The following is a 23,329-nucleotide window of genomic DNA, read 5'->3' on the forward strand; positions in this document are numbered from 1 at the left end:
TACTGTCATTTCAGTAAAATTTGGTTCAAAATCTTCTAACATCTCAAAAATACAAAAGCATAATATATAAAGTAATAAATACTTTTAAAGCACACTTACTAAATTGATGTTTTTTGATAAGTTATTGGCCAAAAATAATTTTAACCCTTAGTGGTTCATGTTTTCCTGTCTTATTTATTTCTTTTCATATTTTAATGTCTGTTTTGATTGCTGATTTCTTAATTCTAACGAGTTTTTATTGTTTTATCTCATGTTTATAAATGTTATTTTTCTTCAGCACGTTGTGTTCAACATCAGGTTAATGAAAAATGCTATTTAAATAAAATATATATAAATAAAGTCATTGATCAATCGGGTGGGTGGTTGGTCGGTTAGTTGGTTGATTGATTGATTGATTGACTGATTGATTGGTTGATTTAACGATTGGGTGGCTCGTTGGTTGATTGGTTGGTTAGTAGATTAGCTAGTTGATTGGTTAGTTAGTAAATTGATTAATCAGGTGGGTGGTTAATTGATTGATCAATTGGGTGGATGATTGGATGGTTAGTAGATTTGTTGGTTGGTTAATTGATTAATCGATCGATCGGTGGGTCGGTTGGTTGGTTGGTTGATCGATCAATCGGTGGGTTAGTTGGTTGGTTGATTAATCGATCAATCGGTGGGTTAGTTGGTTGGTTGATTGATGGATGGATGGATCGGTTGGTCAGTTGATTTATTTATCGATTAACTGATAAAGGCCAAGAGGAAAATCAAAGATAGGGCTGGTGGATCTAGATACGGAGGACTTGAAGGTGGTTGGTGTGACGGACAGAGCAGACGGTCTGGAGAGTTGGATGTTCTGCTTTGGTGACTCAACCAAAAGAGGACAAGAAGACATTTTACTTGAAAACAAATAGTTTTTTTTATCCCGACTGACGATTAGAGAAGAGGATCTGCTGGAAAACACCGGAAAATAAACGTTCCCGAAGAATTCTACTGTCAACAAAATCAGATTAAAAATATTTCCATGATGGGACGATTGTGAAGGTGCAGAGAAATCATGTGTCGTGTTGAACACAGAGATTTGCTTCTGTCTTGGTGTCCGTGATTGAATGGAGGCGATGCTTACGTGTTTGGAATGCTCACTTATGCAAACATGTTTTATTGGACTGAAGCAGATTGAAAAATCTGTGAGAATCCCATTAGCAGGATTCACAACGTGCAGTTACTACACATATTACTACATCATAGTAATCCTCTGGGTTTAAATGTCTGGTGTGTAAAACTTTTAAGACATTTTTGTCTAAAATAAATGTTCTAAATCCACTAAGACAACGTGGAAAACCTTAAAAAGTAAATTGACAAAAGTGTTTCTAAATAGTTTGAAAGGAAGCTAACAGACCAAACAGAACATTTCCTCTAAGGATTTCTGGAAAACTGAGCAGAAACGTGGTCGGATTAGTTTCTCTAATGACACGCTCCCAGTCTCTCATCAGTGTTTTGAGTCTGAAGTGTAGAGGTGAATCCCGCCACCGAGGACCCTGTTGAAAACTCCTTCAAACCATTTCAGGTCTGATCAAGCCGCGCTTCAACCCGAGTGTTGATTATCCGGAAATGTTGGATGTCATTTGCTGTAGTCGTTCCCCTTCAGAGACGCTGAACTCTCCACGCCGCGGGACGCGTGCACGAAGCTCTCACTCTCACAAAACCAGAAACATGTTTACATTTCCCCAATCACTCCAAATATATGAAGTATTTCATCTCATTAATCCTTCAGATCAGACAGTCGTTCTGAGTTTATGGCTTTTAGATGTAAGAATAAAAACATCCTCCCACCACAAAAATGATGAGTCATCCTCCAACAAAGACGAAATGTTTGTCTGTGGTTAATTAAAGAAGGATAAACAGGCTGCAGCTTTTCAAAACAGTATTAAAAGTACAAATTCAAGATAAAAAACCAACATTAATGTAACAGTAGAGACTGTGAATTCAGGAGATATGAACAACCGTGGGGCTGCAAATGTATTCAGTGCTGCAGTTCCACACCCAGAATAATGTCAACATGTTCCAGCGTGTCGCCACCAAAGGGGCAGCCGTTTCTATGGAAACTAGTCCCCCATAAAAGTTGTATTTGGGCTGTTAATGAAAGGAAAAAGCAAAGTCAGTTGACCAGTCGACCACAGCCAGCGCTTGGGGTTTTACCGTCAACGCTGAGGCTCCTTTTGTTAGGAGGGAAGTGTGACGTTAGTGAGACACTGACGGTACGGAAACTGCAAACGAGACAAAAACGTGGAACCTCGTTTGTTTTTTTTGGGTTTTTTTAAATGGTTTTTAGCTTTAGAGGACTTAAGACTACAAATCCCAGAAAGATATTCTGTAAATCCAGCAGCTGACCATGTATTTTATTCTTTTGTCATGGGTCAGTGTCGGTCTGGGCACATTTGGAGGTCATGCGGCGGCAGTCCAGTGGGAGGAGGGTGGCAGGAAGGCAGCAGTTCAATAAATGAGTGATAGTAAGTTCACCAAGGTCCCCAACATTTTCTGATGCTGCCATAAACCAATGGGGTTAAACTCGATCATGAAAGGGGCCAAAATCCAAAACACAACTTAGGTCACGGGCCAAACAGGATAACATAACATAATTATGAACTAGATATATAGCATTACCTGCAATAATGCTAGTGTGAACGCTGTAAGATGAATTTGGCGGTTTAAGATGCTGAAATTGATAGCTGACAATGCTGAAGCTGATACCCTGCTAAAATAATAGCTAAATGCCAATTTAACCTAAAAGCTAAAAAATAAACAAACAAAAAAAAGAATTAGGTTAGTCAAAACAGTTAACTATGTAGCTATTAGCCTAACTCCAAAACAGTATAAAAGAACTAAAAAAAGGTTAAATTAGCCAAAACCGCTAGCATGTAGCTGAAATATTAGCTAAACTCCAAATTAGCCTAAAAAATCTTAGTAAATGCCAAAATAGCCCAAAAACGAGCAGAATTCCAATTTTTAAAACTTTTAAAACTGTAACTTTTTAACATAATTATTAATAATAAAAAGGCAGGAATATTATTCCAGAATAAATCAACTCAAACTTTAAATAACTTTCAATATTTTACTCTCCATAAAAATATATATTTTGGCAAAATAATACAAGTTAGAAACATTGGGCCATTAATAACAATAAAATAAAATGATCTGCAGGACCAGATTGAATTACCCGGAGGGCCGGATCCGGCCCCCGGGCCTTGAATTGACACAGGTGCCATAAGCCGTCAGATGTAATGAACCAAATGTGTCATAAGTGTGTTTTGTTTTTGTTTGTTTTCTATTTTCTAATCGATGCATTTCATTATTTTTGTAATGAATTTGAAATAATTGTGTTTTTTCCTGTATTTTTTTATAATCTATGCTTGAAATTAACCAATCAATTAGTGATTTTAGACGTTTAAATTAATTTTTTTTTGCCCCTTCCATCTTTAAGAATGCTTTGATCACAGTCTACCTTAAAAACTGACCCAGTATACACCATAGGGTTATCAGTTATCTTTTGTGTGTGAAGGTCTTTTTTTTAAGTTTTTACTGTATAAAGTTAGATGTGATTTGAATGAAGCAGAATTCCCCATTCAGCCCCCCAGTGAAGCCCCACAACCCACTAAACACTCATTCTCTCTGGTCGCTCTGCAGCACAGAGTGACAGAAGCTTCACTTCAATTAAAAGCCGCTGAATCAGTACGAGCGGTCCCTGAACGCACCGCAGCACCAGCAGTCGACACCCCCACGACACCCCCACCACCAGCAAGTGATGAGTTCTAGCAATTTTATATAAATTAGGAAACAAATCAAACAAAAGTCTTGTAATTGTGAGTTTGCAAAAGATACTTGAATTAAAAATATTTACGTTTTCTCTCATATTTTTGCCAACATCTATTATTTAATTGTTTTCAAATGATAATTTTATTTAAAAATCAATCTTATAAACAATCTGAAATCTCAAATTACAAATCTCAAGTTTTATGTCTTACTTGAAAACAACATTTAAAGTATTTTGTGCCTAAACTAAAGAAACTAAAACGTATTTCCAATAAAATAAGCATCAAAATGTGGAATCAGTTTTAGGTTCCGAATGACTCCTTTATTGTCTGTGTCCTGAGCTGCAGACGCCGTCAGAGCCGAGCCGTCTTCGTCTAGATGTGTTGATTAAAAAGGACATCCATCTATCAAGTGTGTAGATGTTTTCTGGACTGCTGGACGCCCCCCCAGGACACTGTGGTGTCTGTCTGTGGGAGCGTTGATGCTCTGGTGAAAATGTCTTCTTTCACCTGTCATGTTTGTCATCTTTTCTCCGCGCCCACAGCGTGACACCGCGGGGGGGCGGGGGACAATTGTTTGGGAGGAAGTGGTGTTTGCTGGGCGGCGGGGGGTCAGAGGACTAAAAAAGACCTCACCGCTCCACTCTGATGGGACTCCGCTGCTTTCCTCAGCCTTATTTATTCTCTGTTTAGATGCTTTTCAGTGCAGAAGCTTTGGGATCTAAAGGCCGGATCACAAAACCACGTATGGAATTTCACTCTTTCGGGATTCATGTGTGATATACATAATGTAAGGATTCAGTCCAGCCACAATTTGATTCAGTTTAAAGTCACAATTTCAATTTTTTCTGATTTTTTTTTTCTCTCAGCACAATGATTTAAAGGTATTTTAAGGCTAAGTTTGATTTCTTTTTTTTACATCAAACTGTCTGTTTTCCTACTATTGCGAAATCCTGGAGGGACTGACTTATATAAAACTTCTAAATCCAAAGGAGCTGCGGGAATTTCCCAGGAGGGAAAGCGCACGCAGTCGGTCCGCTACGCACACAGCGAGCCTGCATGGAAAAATGTCATCCGTTCTGCATTTCTGCAAATTTGTTCTGCGGTTTGTGAAGGCACAGGCCATAATAAACCCACTTTTTAATTTTCTGCCACGGTGAACATGTTGACGAGTTTTTTTTTACGATTCACGAAGAATCATTACATCCTTAACATAAAGTGTTTCTAGGAATCGTCATTCGTCGATGTGCGCAGATGTCCGTCGAGGGTTTTTACATCAATTCAGTTTTAAGTTGTTTAAAATTTTTGGTTGAATTACTCAGTTCTTGCGTATTTTACGTAGTTTATACACAATTATTACCTAAAAGTTACGCAATTGTGTGTGTGTTTTGTGTAAATTTCTTGGCTTTCTACGACCATTCTGTAGGACTTTTCACGCCTGTATCAACAAGAACATTTATATTCCTTATACGGCGCACAGATCACGATCAAATTAGGGCCGTCAGTGTTAACCCGTTAACACACACGATTCATTTTTCAAAAATTACTGTTAATATTTATTAACGCTAATTAATAACATTTAGTGAAGCAACCGTCTTACACGGCGTGCATTAAGTTCAGATAATGCTCATTTCGTTGGGAATTTTCACACCTATAATAATCGTTTTTATTATATTTTATTTTAGGTTTAGATCGGTTTTTCACAAACGCCGGACTATTTGAAAGGTAACGGTGCCAGTTGTCATGACAACGTGTCGGCAAGCCGTCAGCGACTTTGACTGCAGCTGCAAAGGAAATCGATATAAATGCTGATGTTTTTTTAATTGATTAACACTAAATACATAATTGACGCATGAATATCTATTGAATTGCACATTAAAAGTTCAATAATCACGCAGGATTCCTGCTGTTCTTTTGGTTCATTCGTACTTCTGTGGTTTTAATGGGGTTCAGTCAGACCACATAAAGACCAAAACTTTTCTCACTTTTTCTGCTCATTAACAATTTTTATCCATGCAAAATGTTTATACATGTGACACGACCTCAAAGAAGAATGACCTTGTTAATTATTACAGTTACTTATTAAAAGGAAAGCATTTATTCTTAAAGTACCGTATTTTCCGGAGTATGTCACGTTTTTTTCAAAGTTTAGCAGGAGTGCAACTTATTATTATTATTATGAGTAATATTTATTTATTCATTTATTTACTTTTATATTTTTTTCTGCACATACACTTTTTCTTCTCCCGGTTTGTCTTTCTTTGTCAGTTTGTTGTATTGTCTGGCAAAATAAATTAGAAAAAAAATGAGGTGCGACTTATACTCCAGAAAATACAACGTTTTGGGTTTTATTTAACTGAAATATCCCATGACTAACGTGGATTTCTGTTTCTGTCTGTAACTCCCAGGGCCTTTACAACATTATCCACCTAGACTTTGACTACAAGAAGGAATTCATCTACTGGGTGGACTCAACCAGGCCGAGTGGTCGAAAGATCAACAGAATGCGCCTCAACGGGAGCGACCTGAAGGTACTAAAGAGTATTTAGCCGCTCTCACTGTCTGCTGCAGGCCGCTTCGTTCCAGTTTACCCAGGATTCATCGGCTCTACTTTACTTACTCTCACTTCCAGCTTGACTTCAGCGCGTGAACTCTGTTCTTCTCTATTTTTAGGATGACCTGTTCGAACACCAGCGTGTCTGTTTCTGTTCTCTTTTAGCGACGCTTCTTAGCAACCAGCTTGAATTACAGCTGTACTTCTATACAGCTGAAATTAAGCATAAGTGATAGATATGTGTGCCAAGGAGAGTTAGAGGAAATTCAAGGAACCAGAACCCACCGACGGGAGGCATCAGCGTGACACCTGCCAGGCCTCATTAGCATTGTTGTAAGCGGCTGTGGGCTCATTCAGCTAATTTCGTGTCTGTATTTGAGCCACTGTCACAGCTTAGCAGAGGAGGAACCGTCTGAAACACACATCCAGGAGCTTCACATCAGGTTAATTAAGAGTCGCTGCTATCAGCTGCACGCGCTCAGGCTGCAGCAGGAAACGGGGAAGTCCAGGGAGCACAGTGCGTCTGCGAATGGCTTCCCTTCATGCTAAGATAATTTCACTTATCTGGTTTTTTCTTTATGAGAGGCTAAGTTTAGATGTTTTATATTTAGAAATCATTGCTCCACTGCCCTAAGAGGGTTAAAAAAGTCTAGTTCAGTGCTGTCGCACTTCTCCCTTTGAAAACTTGATTTGACTGAATAATTTATCTGAAAGAAGTTCTCTTTGTGATTATCTGATATAACCTCGTAGGAGCAATTTCTGTCAACTGATCCATTGAAAACACAACTGAATAGAAATGATCAGCTGCTCCTGTTATTAGAATTTTTTCATTTTATGATTTCATTTCCAACAAACTCATTTGCTTTCGTCCCAACTGCCCGTTACGGGCGGATATGGGCCGTCTGTGGGTCAAAGAGGGGTAAACCAGTACAGGGATGCAGGTGACCCGCAGAAACGGAGAAACCGTATCGAGAAAATGTTTATTTGTTGGGCGACAGGTCGTAGTGAACGCTCATGCAATGCACAAGGGTGAGTAATGAGGATGCAGGTGAGGCCAGGTGTGTCGTACAGATGTTTTAGTTTATCTGCTGCGTGCTTCACTCATCTCAGAATTTGACTGTTAAAAACAAGGAATTTAGACGAGTAGGAAGTAGAGGGCATCATCTTGAGCGTGCAGTGTTCACGTGAGGTCAATAAGGACTTTCATCTCACTAATGAGTACTACACAAGGACACCATATGATAGCATTACCTATGCAGGACGACAAGTACAATTAAATCCTTTTTGTTTATTAATTTTGGAGTATTTTGCTAGAGAGACAATCGATGTGTCTAAAATTGTTTATATTAGCTCCCAAAAACCTCTTAAACTCAAAATACTCCACTATCTCCATGAAAACAACGTCCCACTGCCCCAACTGGAGATGATTGAGCCATATATAAAATGTGGAAATCGGTTGAGCATTTAACGCACTTCAACACACACATTAGACCCCCCCTGGTTTCAATAGAAACCCAACATTCTTTTCTCTTCCGTTTTATCCAAAGAGCCGGTTTGAGGACAGCTAAGTGTTTCTGCCAAGATGTGGCGCATTAAATTCATAATTTTCTCACTTTGCACCCTGCTCTTTAATGCCAGATTGCATGAGCGGCGAGATGTTGGAAAATAAATCTGTTTCAGAGACACAGACTGGAGCTGCCAGCTGGCACCGTGATTATTCTGAAGAGCCGTATTTGCATTTAAACACTTGACCATACTGGCAATATTTGTTTAAATCCGCTCACTTTTTCAAATGATTTCTTACTGAAAGTGGTCCGTTTTCATGGGGCCTTTTTCACATTTTAAAAAGGTTCTATAGAACTGAAATGTTTATGTTTGGTTGAAGGAAAACTATTATCTGATAAAAGATATGAAGGACTTCAATGCTTCCACCTGCTCTGCGCTGTGACTTCAGGTGTGTCTATTCTTGTAATCATGTTTGCGTGAAATTGTATCTCCATGTTGTCCTGCTCTAATCACCTTGTGGTCCGCGTGAAATTACAAAGAGCAGTGCTAATGGCTTCATGCGAGCCTCAACAGGCCGTCAACGACCATCCAGCAGCAGCAGGAAGGATGTTCAACTCTCTGGGTGATTACAGTCATTACACAGACCTCCTCCACCTGAAGACGGCGTGTCCAACCCCGAAACATGCAGCCCGTGGCGTGTTTTCATTCTAGGTTGAAGGAAGATGCAATATAATTTGGAAAACTGTAAAGACATTATTAAGAGTTTCAAGTTTTTTTCTTAATTTTAGGAAGATGAAACCACAAAGAGTGGCATGAAGGTGAAATAAAAAGTGGGACCAGCTGCACTTTTTCTGTAACCTGAGACTGTGGAGCCACAAATACTAGAGTGGCTCTTTGGCTTTAAGAAAATCCTAATAATTTAAATAAATAATAGTCGCTTAATTTGTTTTATTCAATTAAGTTTTGTCATTTGTTTATATTTATTTGACATCATATAACTAAGTTACTCAAGTATTTATTTGCCTTTGATTTACATGTAAAGATAAAAAAGCATTGTACACTAATGTTGTAAATAATTAATACTAAAAGGAGAAAAAGGATGAATGTGCACCAAGGACATTTATAGAAAATGTTGTTCGACTTTATGTAAATCTGCTGCAGCAGACGGATCTTATTTGTATTTTATTTTGAAAAAAAACGTGTAAATGGTAAGAGTGAAAAAAGGAAAATTGTTAATAGATGCTAAAATTGATGGTTAAAAACACTGAAGCTGATAGCTGAAAACACTGAAGCTAATAGCCAGCTGAAATATTAGCTAAACTCCAAAATAACCCAAGAAAATCTTAATAAATGCCAAAATAGTCCAAAAAGCTAACAGAATATCCATTTTTAATACGGTGAAACCGTAACTTTTTAACATAATTATGAAGAATTCAAAAGTCATGGATAATATTTCCAGAATAAATCAACTTAAATTTTAAATAACTTTCAATTTTTTACTCTCCATAAAAACGTATTTTGTTAAAATTATACAGTTAATACAATTATACTGTTAAAAATAAGCGCAAAATAACATTATAGTATAAACATATTAGAAAAAAGTTAAATAAATTCTACATTTTTCAAAAGTCAATTGAGTTGGAATTACATTTTTGTTTTGAAGTTGTTTGATGTTACAGTATTGAATGAGTTCATTTAAAAATGTTGGAAAATTAGAAAAGTGAAAAAATACTCGTTTCTGAACACTTTGGTTAATAAGCTTTTTGAAAGAAATAAAACAAGTACAACTGTTTGAAAAATTTTAAGCTAATTTTGCACACAAACAATTTATTCACATTAAAGTTTTTTTTTTTTTTTTTTATAAAATATGCTACAATTCTGAAATCTTGGAGAATTTCTGCTTCCATTGATATCTGGACGCCATCTTCATCAATCCCGTCTCTTATTCACGCCAACAAATACTGCAACGGAACATCTGGATCGAGGGATCGAGGGAAGACATAGATTGTGGTCATAATGGGCGTGGCTGTGACATCACTGTTCAGGACTTATAGTTTTTGTACAAAACCACAGATTGTACGTTTAAACTAGATTTTAATTATAATTGTGCTGTAAAATGAAGAAGTTGTACATCTGAACCTGAAGCAGCATAAATGTCATTTCTCTGCCCTCATAGATAGTTCACAGGACGGCTGTGCCCAGCGCCTTGGCGGTGGACTGGATAGGAAAAAACTTGTACTGGTGCGATGCAGAGAAGAAGACGCTGGAAGTGTCCAAGGCCAACGGCCTGTACCCCACCGTCCTCATCAGCTCTGGACTCAAGAACCCCACAGATCTGACTCTGGATCCCCAGACGGGGTTCGACTGTCGCTAAATAACCTTTTCTTACTGCATCCTTTGTGTTTGTGCTACATTTCTTTGATATGTCCGTCCAGGTACGTGTTCTGGGTGGACTGCTGTGAGCCCCCCCACATCGGGCGCATCGGCATGGACGGCCGAGGCCAGACGGTCATTATTGACACAGAGATTTACAGCCCCACCGCGCTCACCATCGACTACACCAATAAGAGGCTGTACTGGGCGGACGACAACCACATCCTGTTTGCTAGTATGGACGGCTCCCAAAGACACAAAGGTGAGCGTTCGATTTCCAGGTGTGTGAAGGAATACATCTACCTGAAGGGTTCTGTGGATGTACAGAAACAGACCCTTTTCACGTGACGTCACACAAAACGGCGAGTGGTCAGAGTGACCTCCGATTTATATTACGTCTATGGTTTAGAACAACTGTCAAAGTCAAGGCCCGGGGGCCGGATCCGGCCCTCCAGGTAATTCTATCCGGCCCTCCAGATCATTTTATTTTATTGTTATCAATGACCCGATGTTATCTTGTGCTTAAATCTAACTTGTGTAATTTTGTCCAAATATTTTTTTAATGAGAGTAAAATATTGAAAGTTATTTAAGGTTTAAGTTGATTTATTCTGGAACAATATTCCTGCCTTTTTATTATTCATAATTATGTTGAAAAGTTACGGTTCTTAATATTTAAAAATTGGCATTCTGCTAGTCTTTTGGACTATTTTGGTATTTACTAAGATTTTAAGAATTTGGAGTTAAGCTAATATTTCAGCTACATGCTAGCTGTTTTTACTCATTTAGGCTTTATTTATTTTAAGTTTTGTAGGCTGTTTTGGAGTTTAGCTAATATTTTGGCTAATAATTGGCTAATAATTTGGCTAATTTAGGCTTTTTTTTAGTCTTTTCTTTTTTTATCCATTTTGGTGTTTTACTAATATTCCAGCTACATGCTATCTGTTTTAGCTGATTTAGGTTTTTTATTTATTTATTTATAGTTTTTTAAGCTGCTTTGGAATTAAGATAATATTTTAGCTACAAGCTAGCTGCTTTGGCTATTTTAAGCTTTTTTCCATTTTTTTAGGCTATTTTAAAGTGTAGCTATTTTTTTCAGCTACTTGCAAGCTGTCTTGGCTAGCATAGTTTTTTTGTTTGTTTTTTAGGCTAATTTGGCATTTAGCTGATATTTTAGCTGGGTATCTGCTTCAGCGTCTTCAGCTATTAGCTTCAGCGTTTTTAGCTATCAATTTCAGCATCTTTAGCTATCAAAACTAGCATCTTCAGCGGCCAATTTCAGCTTACTTGATAGCATTATCCCAGGTATTGCTATATATATGTATATATGTTTGGTTTTAAAGTTGAACAATGTCATTTTACAGTGTTCAATATATGTTTATCTTGTTCGGCTCTTGACCTAAGGTTTGTTTTAGATTTTGGCCCCTTGTGTGATTGAGTTTGACATTTCTGCGTTAGAATAATATCTGCTCAAATTAAAGGTCGATATTTTCAATGGAACCTCAAATATTGATGGATTATTCAAATTTGTATTTTGATTTGTGAATAATCTAAGACAGGAAATGAAAATACACTTTGGTAGGGTATTCATAAAATAAATATTATACATTTTTCTCTTGAAATTGGTAAAGTTACCTTTTATTATTTAAGTAACATTGTGTTAAAGAGTGTTCAGCTGTTAGCTTTGCCGTTTTAAACCCGAACACTGGAAGTCACTATTTCCGTATTCGGCCTCGTCACCATTTTGTCTGACATCACCATGAAAAATGTCTACTGCATTCAAAGTAAAAATGCTGTTTTAGTGAGTTTTAGTTAAGAATTTTTATATTTTCTATTATTATAAAGTTACTTTAACACTGAAACTTTGGTCGTTTGTCTTTCTCCAGTGTCCTGTGATCACATCCAAGGAGTGATGGCGCTGACTTTGTTTGAAGACTTTGTATATTGGACAGACGGGAAGTCCAAGTCGCTCCGACGCGCCCACAAGACCACGGGCTCTCAAGGAATCGAGCTCCTCAACTCTTGGCAAGCCATCAAATCCATTAAGGTCTACCACTCCCTGCGCCAGCCTGAAGGTATAAAGTCCACCTGGTGCACGCGTTTGTGTGTTTTCTATTCCAACCAGTGGTTTGGACCTTATTTTGTACGTTATAAGAAAGAAACTGTGCCATTCAGTTTGAACCGTGTCCATCTGTCCTTCTGCGCAGTGCCCAAGCACCAGTGCCAGATTGCAAATGGCGGCTGTAGCCATTTATGTCTGCTGTCCCCCGGTGGGGAACACAAATGTGCCTGTCCCACAAATTTCTACCTGGCTGCTGACAATAAAAGCTGTCTGTCCAACTGCACCTCCAGTCAGGTCAGCCCCATTTTTCTTGCTGTGAACACGTCCTTTGCTCCTCTGTTCTCATAAGTACTTTTCCTCTGAAGGCAAATGGCTTTGCTCTCATGGGTTCCTCTGCACTGACGGGCTTTGAAAGGAAATGTTCGGACTGACTTTACCTTTGAAGGAAAAAACCTCTAATGGCCGACTTTTTTCTTCCTTTTTTATGGAACTTTTGTCTTTCCTGTGTTTACACACAGAACCCTTTGAACTGAGTTGTGTACAAAATGTGCTAAACAAGTAATCTCGATTTTTATTCATGCTTTGAAGAGTCTCCAAGTCTAAGGAGACACTCTGACTTTAAATGGTGTCTTTCTGTGTGTGTATTGTGAACAAACAGTTTCGCTGTGGAACAGATGAGTGCATCCCTTTCTGGTGGAAGTGTGACACCGTGGATGACTGTGGGGACGGCTCCGACGAGCCCGCCGACTGCCGTGAGTGTCGCGTTGTTTCAAGGTTGACTGTGAAAGACTTGCTGACTGTCCAAACTCAAGTAGAACCCAGCAAACTTTCTCCCCCTGTGATTTCTCATCAGCCGTTTCTCCTTTCCACTAATCAGAGTCTGAATAACACTTTGTCATGAACAGCGGAATTCAAATGTCAGCCGGGCCGTTTCCAGTGTGGGACGGGCCTTTGTGCTCTTCCTCCCTTCATCTGTGACGGAGAGAACGACTGTGGCGACAACACCGATGAGGCTAACTGTGGTAAGGACATTCATGTTTTTTTATCCTTTTAATCTGTCGATTTGTGCCAAAATCTTTCACATTTCTAGAGTTTTATAATCATGTCAGTTGTTTTTTTGATTTTAAAAATTATTGCAATATAGTTATTATTTGTTTCGTTTGTATTTGACCATTTCTGGATATCCAACATAGCGTATATCTCAAACTCAATCGCACACGGGGCCAAAATCCAAAGCACACTTTAGGTCACAGGCTGAACAGGATAAACATTTATTGAACACTCTGAAACTACATTTTTAAAACTGTAGAACCGTAGCTCTGTAACATAATTATGAACTAGATATATAGTATTTCCTGCAATAATGTTAGTGTGAATGCTGTAAGCTGAATTTGGCCGCCGAAGATGCTAGTGCTGATAGCTGAAAATGCTGAAATTTATAGCTAAAAATGCTGAAGCTGAATTCACTGAAGCTAATAGCTGAAAATTCTGAAGCTGAAAACTTTAAAAATAATAGGCAGCTAAAATATTAGCTAAATGCCAGATTAGCCTAAAAAAAACTCAGGTAAACCAAAACAGCTAACATGTAGTTGAAAAAATAGCTAAACTTCAAAATATTCTAAAAAAATTGAAAAAAAGCTAAAATTAGCCAAAACAGCTAGCAATTAGCTGAAATATTAGCTAAACTCTAAAACTGCCTAAACAAAAATAAAAAATAAAAAATTACCAAAAACAGCTTCCATGTAAATATTAGTCAAATTCCAAAACAACTTTAAAAAAAACAAAAAAAACAAAAAAAAAAAATAGCCAAATTGCTAAAAAAGCTAGCATGTAGCTGAAACATTAGCTAAACTCAAAAATTGCTTTAAAACAAAAAAAAGCCTAAATTAACCACAACAGCTAGCATGTAGCTGAAAAAAGCTAAACTTTAAAATATTCTAAAAAAACTGAAAAAAAGACTCAATTAGTTAAAACAGCTAGTATTTAGCTGAAATATTAGCTAAACTCTAAAATAGCCTAAAAAACAACAACAACAAAAAAAACAAATTAGCCAAAACAGCTTCCATGTAAATATTGGTCAAATTCCAAAACAACTTAAAAAAACTAAAAAAAATAAAAAATAGCCCAAACAGCTAGCATGTATCCGAAAAATTAGTGAAACTTAAAAATAGCATAAAAAAAGAAAAAAGTCTGAATTAGTCAAAACAGTTAGCATATAAATATTAGCTAACCTCCAAAACAGCCCAAAAAACAAAAAAAAAAACCTAACTTAGCCAAATTATCTAGCATGTACCTGAAATATTAGCTGAACTCCAAAATAGTCCCAAAAGCTAGCAGTTTTTTAAAATGTAAAACCGTAACTTTTCTATACAATTATAAATAATAATAAAAAGGCAGCATTATTATTCGCTCAGTTTGTAAAGATCAATAGACAAAAAAGTTGATTTACTGTTTGGTTATCCTTTAACTAAAATCCATTTAACACCAGAGCTTTAGCTCTAGGGTTTGCATACTTTTGACTACTGTAACTTTTCAGCTGTTTATGTGATAAATTCCAGCCGATTCTGACGTGGAATAAAGCAGCTTTACATAGATGGTTAGAAAAGATATTTTTCTCTGTCAGAATCAGCAGATTCACGTTGAAAACGGTCAGAGTTACGCCTCAAAGAACGTGTTTTATGTCGATATCATCGGCAAAATCTGAAGGTTTAATGTCCAGTTGTCAAAGTAACATCCTGATTCTTCTGGAAGTCCTTTTTTTAAGGATGTCTGCAACTGAAAAAAAGACATTTCTAAATATTTGCATAGTTTAAACTTTATACCTTCCTTTCACAATGACAGAATGGAATGTTTTTAAACTTTATTCAAACTAAACTCTAGAATTTGTGTAGTTTTTTTAAATGTTCTTTTCAAAACCATTAGGGCAAACATTTTATTTATTCCGGGATTCTGCAGAGAGAAGCTTTCAGAAGAAAAAACAGTAAGATTTATTAATATTTTAAAGACTGCATCGTTTTCTTTTAAAGTCAATGCTGTATTGTGGAAAGTAGAGGTAGAAATAACAAAGATAACAGGAAAATTCTTTAAAGAGAGAATTTATTCTATTAAATTCAAATGTCAGCCATTGTCAAGGGCTAAAAAGAATAAAATCCATTTCCCGTTCGGGGACTGAGGATGACTGCATCAATACATTTGTTGGAGAATCACCATCTTCCATTAGAGATGAAGCTGATGCTGAAACTTTTCATCTTTGGTTTTTATAATCCTCATACGGAGCAGTTCCTCTGAGATCGAGTTCTCTTTACTGGAACACTTTGTTCACTCTCACGGCGTCATATTCACTCCAGCGAGCGACCATGACAACCACAGCTCCACCTGTGACCTCCCAGAAGCTCCTCTGGAGCAGACCAGGTCAAAACCTGCTCAAGGGCAGCATAGCGGGGTATTGAGGGGGGCTAAACACTGCGAGTTTCACCCCGGTTAGATCCCGCAGGTCCAGAGACTTGAACCAGCGTCTGTCCAGTCAGAGATCAGAGTCTCCAGCCACTTGAAACGTAAAATATGTGTAAAGAAAGTTTCACTGGAATCATTGTGTGGCAGGGATGGGAAACTCCAGACCTCTGCATGATTTCTAGATATCCAAGCCCTACTCATGACTGACCACCTGGTTCAGGTGTGTCCAGCCAGTTAGAGCATGCCAGAGTTGGTAAACATGCAGGAATGTGGCCCTCGAGGTCTGGAGTGGCCCATGAGTGCAGGGGAATGGATGTCAGTTTATTTTATCTAAAGTGCATTAAAAACAGTAAAACCTTCCATTGTTCTAATGATAACCTATATTTGGGGAAGATTAAGTTACTATGAAAAATGAGAAAGCGAGCTACGTAGTTTTTTAAACTACCACTGTTAAATGAAAAAACAAAGTCATCTGAACCAAACCACATTTTACTAGAGATCACTAGTTGAGAGATTTATCATAAATAAAATCCAAACTGGAAAAGTCACATTGCCTGCGATAACATTACATTTTTCTTAAATGTGGTTGCTGAAGATCCTGAAGCAATTTACTTTAATTTACTAAATAATGTCTTGAACGAATGATTTGATACCAATATTGCATACGTTTCAAAAGTGCACAAAACGTTTAAAGAATTTCTCAAGAAATTGCAAAAATTACATAAAATTTCAAAATGCATAAAAGGTCCAAATGTCAAAAGTACAAGCATGAATGTCCGGAGTGTATTGAACATTCTGATAGGGCATAAAGAATTTGAAGAATTTCTAATAGAAAAATTGCAAAAAATTGCATTAGGTTAAGTTAAATTAATGAATACCAAGAAGCATGAATTTCTTGAATGTGCTGAAAGTTTTAAACCTAATATTGCGTAGGTTTCATAAAGGAACAATGAATCGGAAAAATGTAGTGGGGAAAAAAGATCGACAAATTGTGTAAAACTTAAAAAACGTAAAATTTGTAAATACCAAAGTATAAGCATGAATGTCCTGAACGAGTTGAACGTTTTGATACCAATATTGCAAAGGTTTAAAAAGTGCTCCATTAATTTAAAGAATATCTTAAAAAAATCGCAAAAATTGCATAAAATTTTTAAAAACTGAAAATTTGTGAACCTTTTGATACCAATATTTTTTCTACACCAATATTACATAAGTTTTAAAAGTCCATAAAGAATTAAAAGAATTTCTTGAAAAATCTCAAAAATGCGTAAAAAATTTCAAATGTGTAACCGCATGATAATCTTGAACGTTTTGTTACCAATATTGCATAGCATTCAAAAGTGCACAATTAATTAAAAAAATGCTTTCAAAAATTGCGTATGTTTTTAAAACTCCTAAAAGGTATTTTTACCAAAAGTACAAGCATGAATGTCCGGAACATTTTGATACTAATATTGTGTATAAGTTATAATATAAGTTTTAAAATTGTAGACAGACTTTAAAGGATTTCCTAAAAAATTCCCCAAATTTGTAGAATTTCCAAAAAACTGTAAGATTTGTGAATAGCAAAAGTACAAGCTTAAAAAATTCTGAACGTTTTGATACATTGCATGAGTTTTAAAGTTTCTATGGAGCAAAAAAATAGTATAAATTAAGAAAAAAAAGTAAAATGGGTAAAAGATGTGAATACCAAAAGTACAAGCATGAATGTCCTGAACTTGATATATTTTCACAACAAGATTTTCTAAGTTTCAAAAGTTTTTGCGAGATTCAAATTTATTGTCAATGAGGCTGTCATAAATTGCGCAAAATCTTAAAAACAGCAAAATATCTGAATACCAAAAGTACAAGCAGTAATTTCCTGAACATGCTGAACGTTTTGAGTGTGATTGAGTTTTCACACGTGTACGGAAAATGTACGGAAGGTAGCCAGAAAATCAGTTTTTTTAACCTCTGCTTTTTCATTTCTTTATTTCAGAAACCTACATCTGCCTGTCTGGACAGTTCAAGTGCACCAGGAAACAGAAGTGCATCCCCCTCAACCTGCGCTGCAACGGTCAGGACGACTGTGGAGACGGCGAGGACGAGACGGACTGCCGTGAGTTTCTCATGGCTCCTCCCACCCGGCGGTGCTGAGGAGACTCATCGTTCCGTTAGTTCATCAGTCTGCTCTGACGTTCCATAAAAACGGAGAGTTTCATGAAGTTCTTTCAGGAATCAAATCGAATAGACTCACAGCAATCACCTTAACTGTGCAGCGCTAAAATGGATAATTTATGCCGGCGCTTGGACGGCACGCCAGCATTTGCATCGAACTCATCAAGTATTCCTCAGACGGCCTCTTTCTCTGAACGGGATTAGATACAGAATCTCACCGAGGATAAGGTTTTCTCTGCTATGATATAACTCATCAGAACATAACACCCCATTCAAGTCCTTCAGACCGCTTTATTTGTCTTTGGCATGATTACAAAAAAGGTTAGAGTGGGGGGAGGGGCATGGAGGAAGGTCAGGAGAAAAAAGGGGGGCTTTAATTAAAGGGAAGCTAATTACTCTAACCCAGCTTAGACGTCCAGCATGATTGGATGCAATTTTGAATGCACCTTTATAATGAACGCTGAAATTAAAATGCTACTTAAAACAATGTGGAGTGCACCCCCCACCTCGGCTGGAAATGAGCCTGCAGTGAGTCATCGCTGCACCGACTTCCTCTGTGGTCTTCAACCATGTTTTGTCTCTGAAAACAGCTGAAAGCACCTGCTCTCCAGACCAGTTCCAGTGCAAGGCCTCCATGCACTGCATCTCCAAACTCTGGGTTTGTGACGAGGACCCGGACTGCGCTGATGGATCGGACGAGGCCAACTGTGGTGAGTTCTGAATCTGGTTAGGCCATAGTCCTCCTCTCTGGGGGGTCAAACGTGTATGAGGCACACAAACTATCAAATCATAGACCACCCTGTGAACCCCGTAGACAGAAAATGTTCATGCACATTTTTTTTCCTACGGGTATGCTGCGGATGACAAGTCATAGTAAAAACTTGCGCTACGCATTAGGACACGGGTGTCAAACTCAATCGCACGAGGGGGTCAAAATCCAAAACACACTTTAGGTCGCGGGTCGAACAGGATAAACATTTACTAAACGCTCTAAAACTACATTTTTAAAACTTTAGAAACGTATCTTTTTAACATAATAATGAACTAGATATACAGCATTACCTGAGATAATACTAGTGTGAATGCTGTAAGCTGAACTTGGCCGCTGAAGATGCTGAAATTAATAGCTAAAAATGCTGAAGCTAGAAGCTGAAAACGCTGAAGCTGATAGCTAAAGATGCTGAAATTGATAACTAAAACGCTGAAGCTAATAGCTGAAAAAGCTGAAGCTGATGGCTGAAAACTTTGATGCTGATAGCTGAAAATGCTTAAGCTGAAAGCTGAAAACGCTGAAGTTAATAGTTGAAAACGCTGAAGCTGATAACCAGCTAAAATAATAGCTAAATGCCAAATTAGCCTAGAAAAACTTAGCTTAGCCAGAACAGTTAGCATGTAGCTAAAAAAAAAAACACCAGAAGACCTGCAGGACCCCTCTTCTGAGTTTTAACCAGCTCTCTTCCTCACTCAAACTCCCATCAGCCTTTGCTCCAGCCTTCTCCATGCACAGCTGTTCATCATCATCATCATTAGACTCACCAGCATATATACTCACTCCAGGCCACAGTTCAATGTGAAGTCTTGATTGTGTTAACAGTCAGTCTGAGCATCCCTCCTAGTCAGTTATAGTCTCTGTGTTTTTGACCCACGCCTGTTTCCTCGTTTTCCTGCCTCGCCTCTGTGATTTTGACCTTTGCCTGCCCTTTGACGCCGACTATGCCTCGCCCTTGCTCTGTGAAATTAAACCGTCTGCACATGGATCCAAACGTTTCAGCCTCTGCGTTACACTAGCATGTAGCTGAAATATTAGCTGAACTCCAAAATAGCCTAAAAAATCTTATTAAATGCCAAAATAGTCCAAAAAGCTGTCAGAATGCCAATTTTTAAAACTTTAAAACAGTAACTTTTTAACATAATTATGAATAACAAAAAGTTATGAATATTATTCCAGAATAAATCAACTTAAACCTTAAATAACGTCCAATATTTTACTCTTCAAAGAAATATATTTTGTCAAAATTATAGAAGTTATAAACTAGCGCAAAATAACATCGGTCTAATAATAACAATAAAATAAAATTATCTGGAGGGCCGGATCCGGCCCCCGGGCCTTGAATTTGACAGGTGCATTAGGGTAGGTGCGCACTCCTTACACTGGTCCGTCGATTGTGTGTTTTAAGTTGCAAGGTGAGTCCGTCTTACAATAATCAGTTTACATTGTTTCTATTGGCTCTCTGGTCCGTCCCCCCCCAGGCCAACCAGTCTCCGTAGTTCCTCCCGCTCTATTTACTCATGGCTGCTTTGTCAAAGGATTTCCTTCTTTTTAGTTAGTTAATCGCAGATATAACGGAGACGATGTAAACATTCTGGTTGATTAATGAACGTCGTATTTTTCTGTTTCAACACAAAAGAGAGACTCTTCATACAGATTAGTGGAAACCAGACAAGACTGTTAGAAATGAGAAAATTAGACAGAGCGTAGTTTGTGTGGACATTGTACAGGTGTCCTATGGGAAATTTGTGTTTCAAACACACCCTGTTGCATTGGCCTATAGTCAGTAAGAAGCCCGTACCCATACGTTTGAAACTACTAGAGTGTGATGTAAGGACATCGTACGACAGCATTACCCAAACCTCATCACATCAACCTCACAAATACTTCACGATACAGTTACCACACGTACAACGATGGTACGTTACATTTTATTGAAGTCCATCGATAATTCCGTCTAAACTTCAAGGAAACTGCAAGACACGCCCCAACTCAAACCCCTAAGGCTTCAGTGTTTCAGATCCTTTAGTTTAACTATTGGGTGAATCGCCGTAAGGCTGAAAATGAACAAAATGTATTTCTTTTCATGGATGCAAAGTTTCATTATTTTCTAGCAAAAAGAAAATTAGACAATGTTGCCAAGGCAACTGCAAAAAAAGTAAAGTTAGAGGAAAAACAGAAACAGACTCTGCACGGGGTTGTCATATTAAGATATATATATATATATATATATATATATATATATGTATATATATATATATATATATATATATATATATATATATATATATATATATATATATATATATATATATATATATATATATAGAAGAAGCCGCTGAAGTCTAATGTTGACGTGACATTTAGAGCGTCGACCAGTGAGACTTCCTTTACTTCTATTTTGTGGACTTCTTTCATTTATTAACATTCATCCATTTTCTTGACCGCTTCGTCCCTTTCGGGGTCGCGGGGTGCCGGAGCCTATCCCAGCTACTGAAGGGCGAAGGCGGGGTTCACCCTGGACAGGTCGCCAGTCTGTCGCAGGGCCTTAATCACACACATTCACTCTCACATTCACACCTAGGGGCAATTTAGAGTCACCAATTAACCTATGAAGCATGTTTTTGGACGGTGGGAGAAAGCCGGAGTCCCCGGTGAAAACCCACGCATGCACGGGGAGAACATGCAAACTCCACACAGAAAGGTCCCAGCCGGGAGTCGAACCGGGGCCTTCTCGCTGTGAGGCAAGAGCGCTAACAACTGCGCCACCGTGCAGCCCCATTTATTGCCATGTTCTTCAGTATTAAAACATGACTCTTGAAACTCCTTTGATTCATGCTTTTATGTTTCTTAAGCTTCTCCTTTCATCAGTGTGTGTTACTGGGATGTTACTGAATCATCTGTGCCTTTATCTCTAGATGCTCATGTCTCAATCCCCTAGTGGTTATTTAGTGAACTGCACACAGATCTAATCCATTTCGTTTTCAAATGAGCTTCAATCAGGAAGCAGAGATTTAATTACAGAAAGAACCAATGAATATTTACAGTATTTTACTGTAAAAAATCCCAACAAAAGATGAACTTCTTAAATGATTTTTGTTTCTGATACAAGTCAGCATCATAAAGAAGAATGCCTGATATATATATATATGTATGAAGGTGTTCAAATTAGTACTGTCTCAGCAGCAGTTGTTACAGTATTATGTTTATTGAATGTGCATGAATCACAGTCAATTCAGCTCAATAAGTGCCAGAGATCTGTGCGATCTCGCCTGCAGCATGAAGCTTTTTAGTGGTGTTCCACATAAATACTTGTAGACATAAATGTTGATAAATGGTGATTATGCATGCTGTCATTTGAAAAAGTATGCAGCAGCGCAGTGGCAAACGGCAGCACTCTCTTTTTATTAAATCCTGTGGAAATGAAATCCAGATGCTAACCATTAGCCGTTTTACGAGCACGCCGCGGAGGCAGCGTCTTCTCCTCTGACTAATCCAGCTGCCTTCTTATTCTGATGCTTCTTCATTTGTTTTATACAAACATATGATATCTGATTTTTTTTTTTTTTTTTTACAATTGCCCATTTCAGCACACTTTTTTATCTACGTTTTTAAATACTAAGTACTTTTGTTATTCATAAACTTTATCATTTTTTAAAAATTAAGGGATTTTTTTTGTATTTTTTCTTATTATTTCTCGTTTTTCCAAAACAAATCATTCTTTAGTTCAAACTTCTTTGTTACAAACAGATGTTTTAAAATGAAAAAGGAAAATTAGTTCCTTGTCATCTGAGTCTCGCATGCAATCAGCAGAAAATGAGATGAATTGTTCATTTCCCAGCATTCTCTCCCCCCCGTAAATCAATTTAAGAATAAAACTTTAGGAGTTTGGAATCATGTTTTTTATGAATTTCCATTAACGGCTTTGATGAGTCATTTTTGTCGTGTTTTTCCTCATGTTTGGGTGAGTTTGATCAAATGCCTTCCCATCTGTTCCCGAGGATTTTATTCAGATGGCGTTCAGCCGTCGTGGTCACAAACATTCTAGCGCCTTATTTTTACAGGGACATTTTTATTTCTGTTTCTAGTTTGATGACTTTAGCCATTAAACTGTTTTTTTTTTACATTTGAAATGTTTCAAAGTCTTCTTACAGTTGCCTAAAAGTTTGCAAACAGACAAAAACAAGCCTTTTTTTGTTGTTTTTGATGGAACGATGCACAGCTCAGAAAGCTGGCCTTGTTAGCTTGATAATGAGCGCTGTCCTAAACAAGAAACATTGCTCCAATTTCTCCTGTCATATCTTTTAAATGCTGCTCGTGAGAGAGCTGCCGCGTAATGAATCACTGTCTGCTTTCCCTTCTGATTCTCTCCTGCTGTCGTGCTGGAAGGAGAATCAGGCGGAATCGGCTGTTGTCTTGTTTGTCACATCTCTTTCCTCTCAGATACCAACAATAACTCAGCCATTATCTCTGACGGTGTCTGCGAGAAATGTTCATCTGAAGAAGGTGGAGGGGTGATGCCCAAAACTGTGTAAATGTTGATTAGGAGGAAGCAGGAAGCCGCTGTTAGTAGATAGAACAAACACACACATACATGTGTTGTTCCACTTAAGTGAAGCTTCATTTGATGCATTTAAAGTCCAATTCTGATCATCTATTCATCTAT

General features: G+C 37.6%; 1 protein-coding gene across 1 annotated transcript in view; it reads left to right on the forward strand.

Moving 5' to 3' along the window:
* lrp1bb (low density lipoprotein receptor-related protein 1Bb) overlaps positions 1–23,329 on the forward strand; it is a gene marked incomplete in the record, with an annotated part of 410,583 nt that overhangs the window by 332,756 nt on the left and 54,498 nt on the right. The window contains 9 exon segments of the mRNA XM_024287246.2: positions 6,200–6,322; positions 10,028–10,209; positions 10,287–10,486; positions 12,109–12,297; positions 12,430–12,578; positions 12,943–13,036; positions 13,190–13,306; positions 17,716–17,835; positions 18,485–18,604. Of these exon segments, the coding sequence (XP_024143014.2) occupies positions 6,200–6,322; positions 10,028–10,209; positions 10,287–10,486; positions 12,109–12,297; positions 12,430–12,578; positions 12,943–13,036; positions 13,190–13,306; positions 17,716–17,835; positions 18,485–18,604 (1,294 nt within the window).

Source organism: Oryzias melastigma, linkage group LG21 (genome assembly GCF_002922805.2).
Source record: "Oryzias melastigma strain HK-1 linkage group LG21, ASM292280v2, whole genome shotgun sequence".
NCBI lineage: Eukaryota > Metazoa > Chordata > Actinopteri > Beloniformes > Adrianichthyidae > Oryzias > Oryzias melastigma.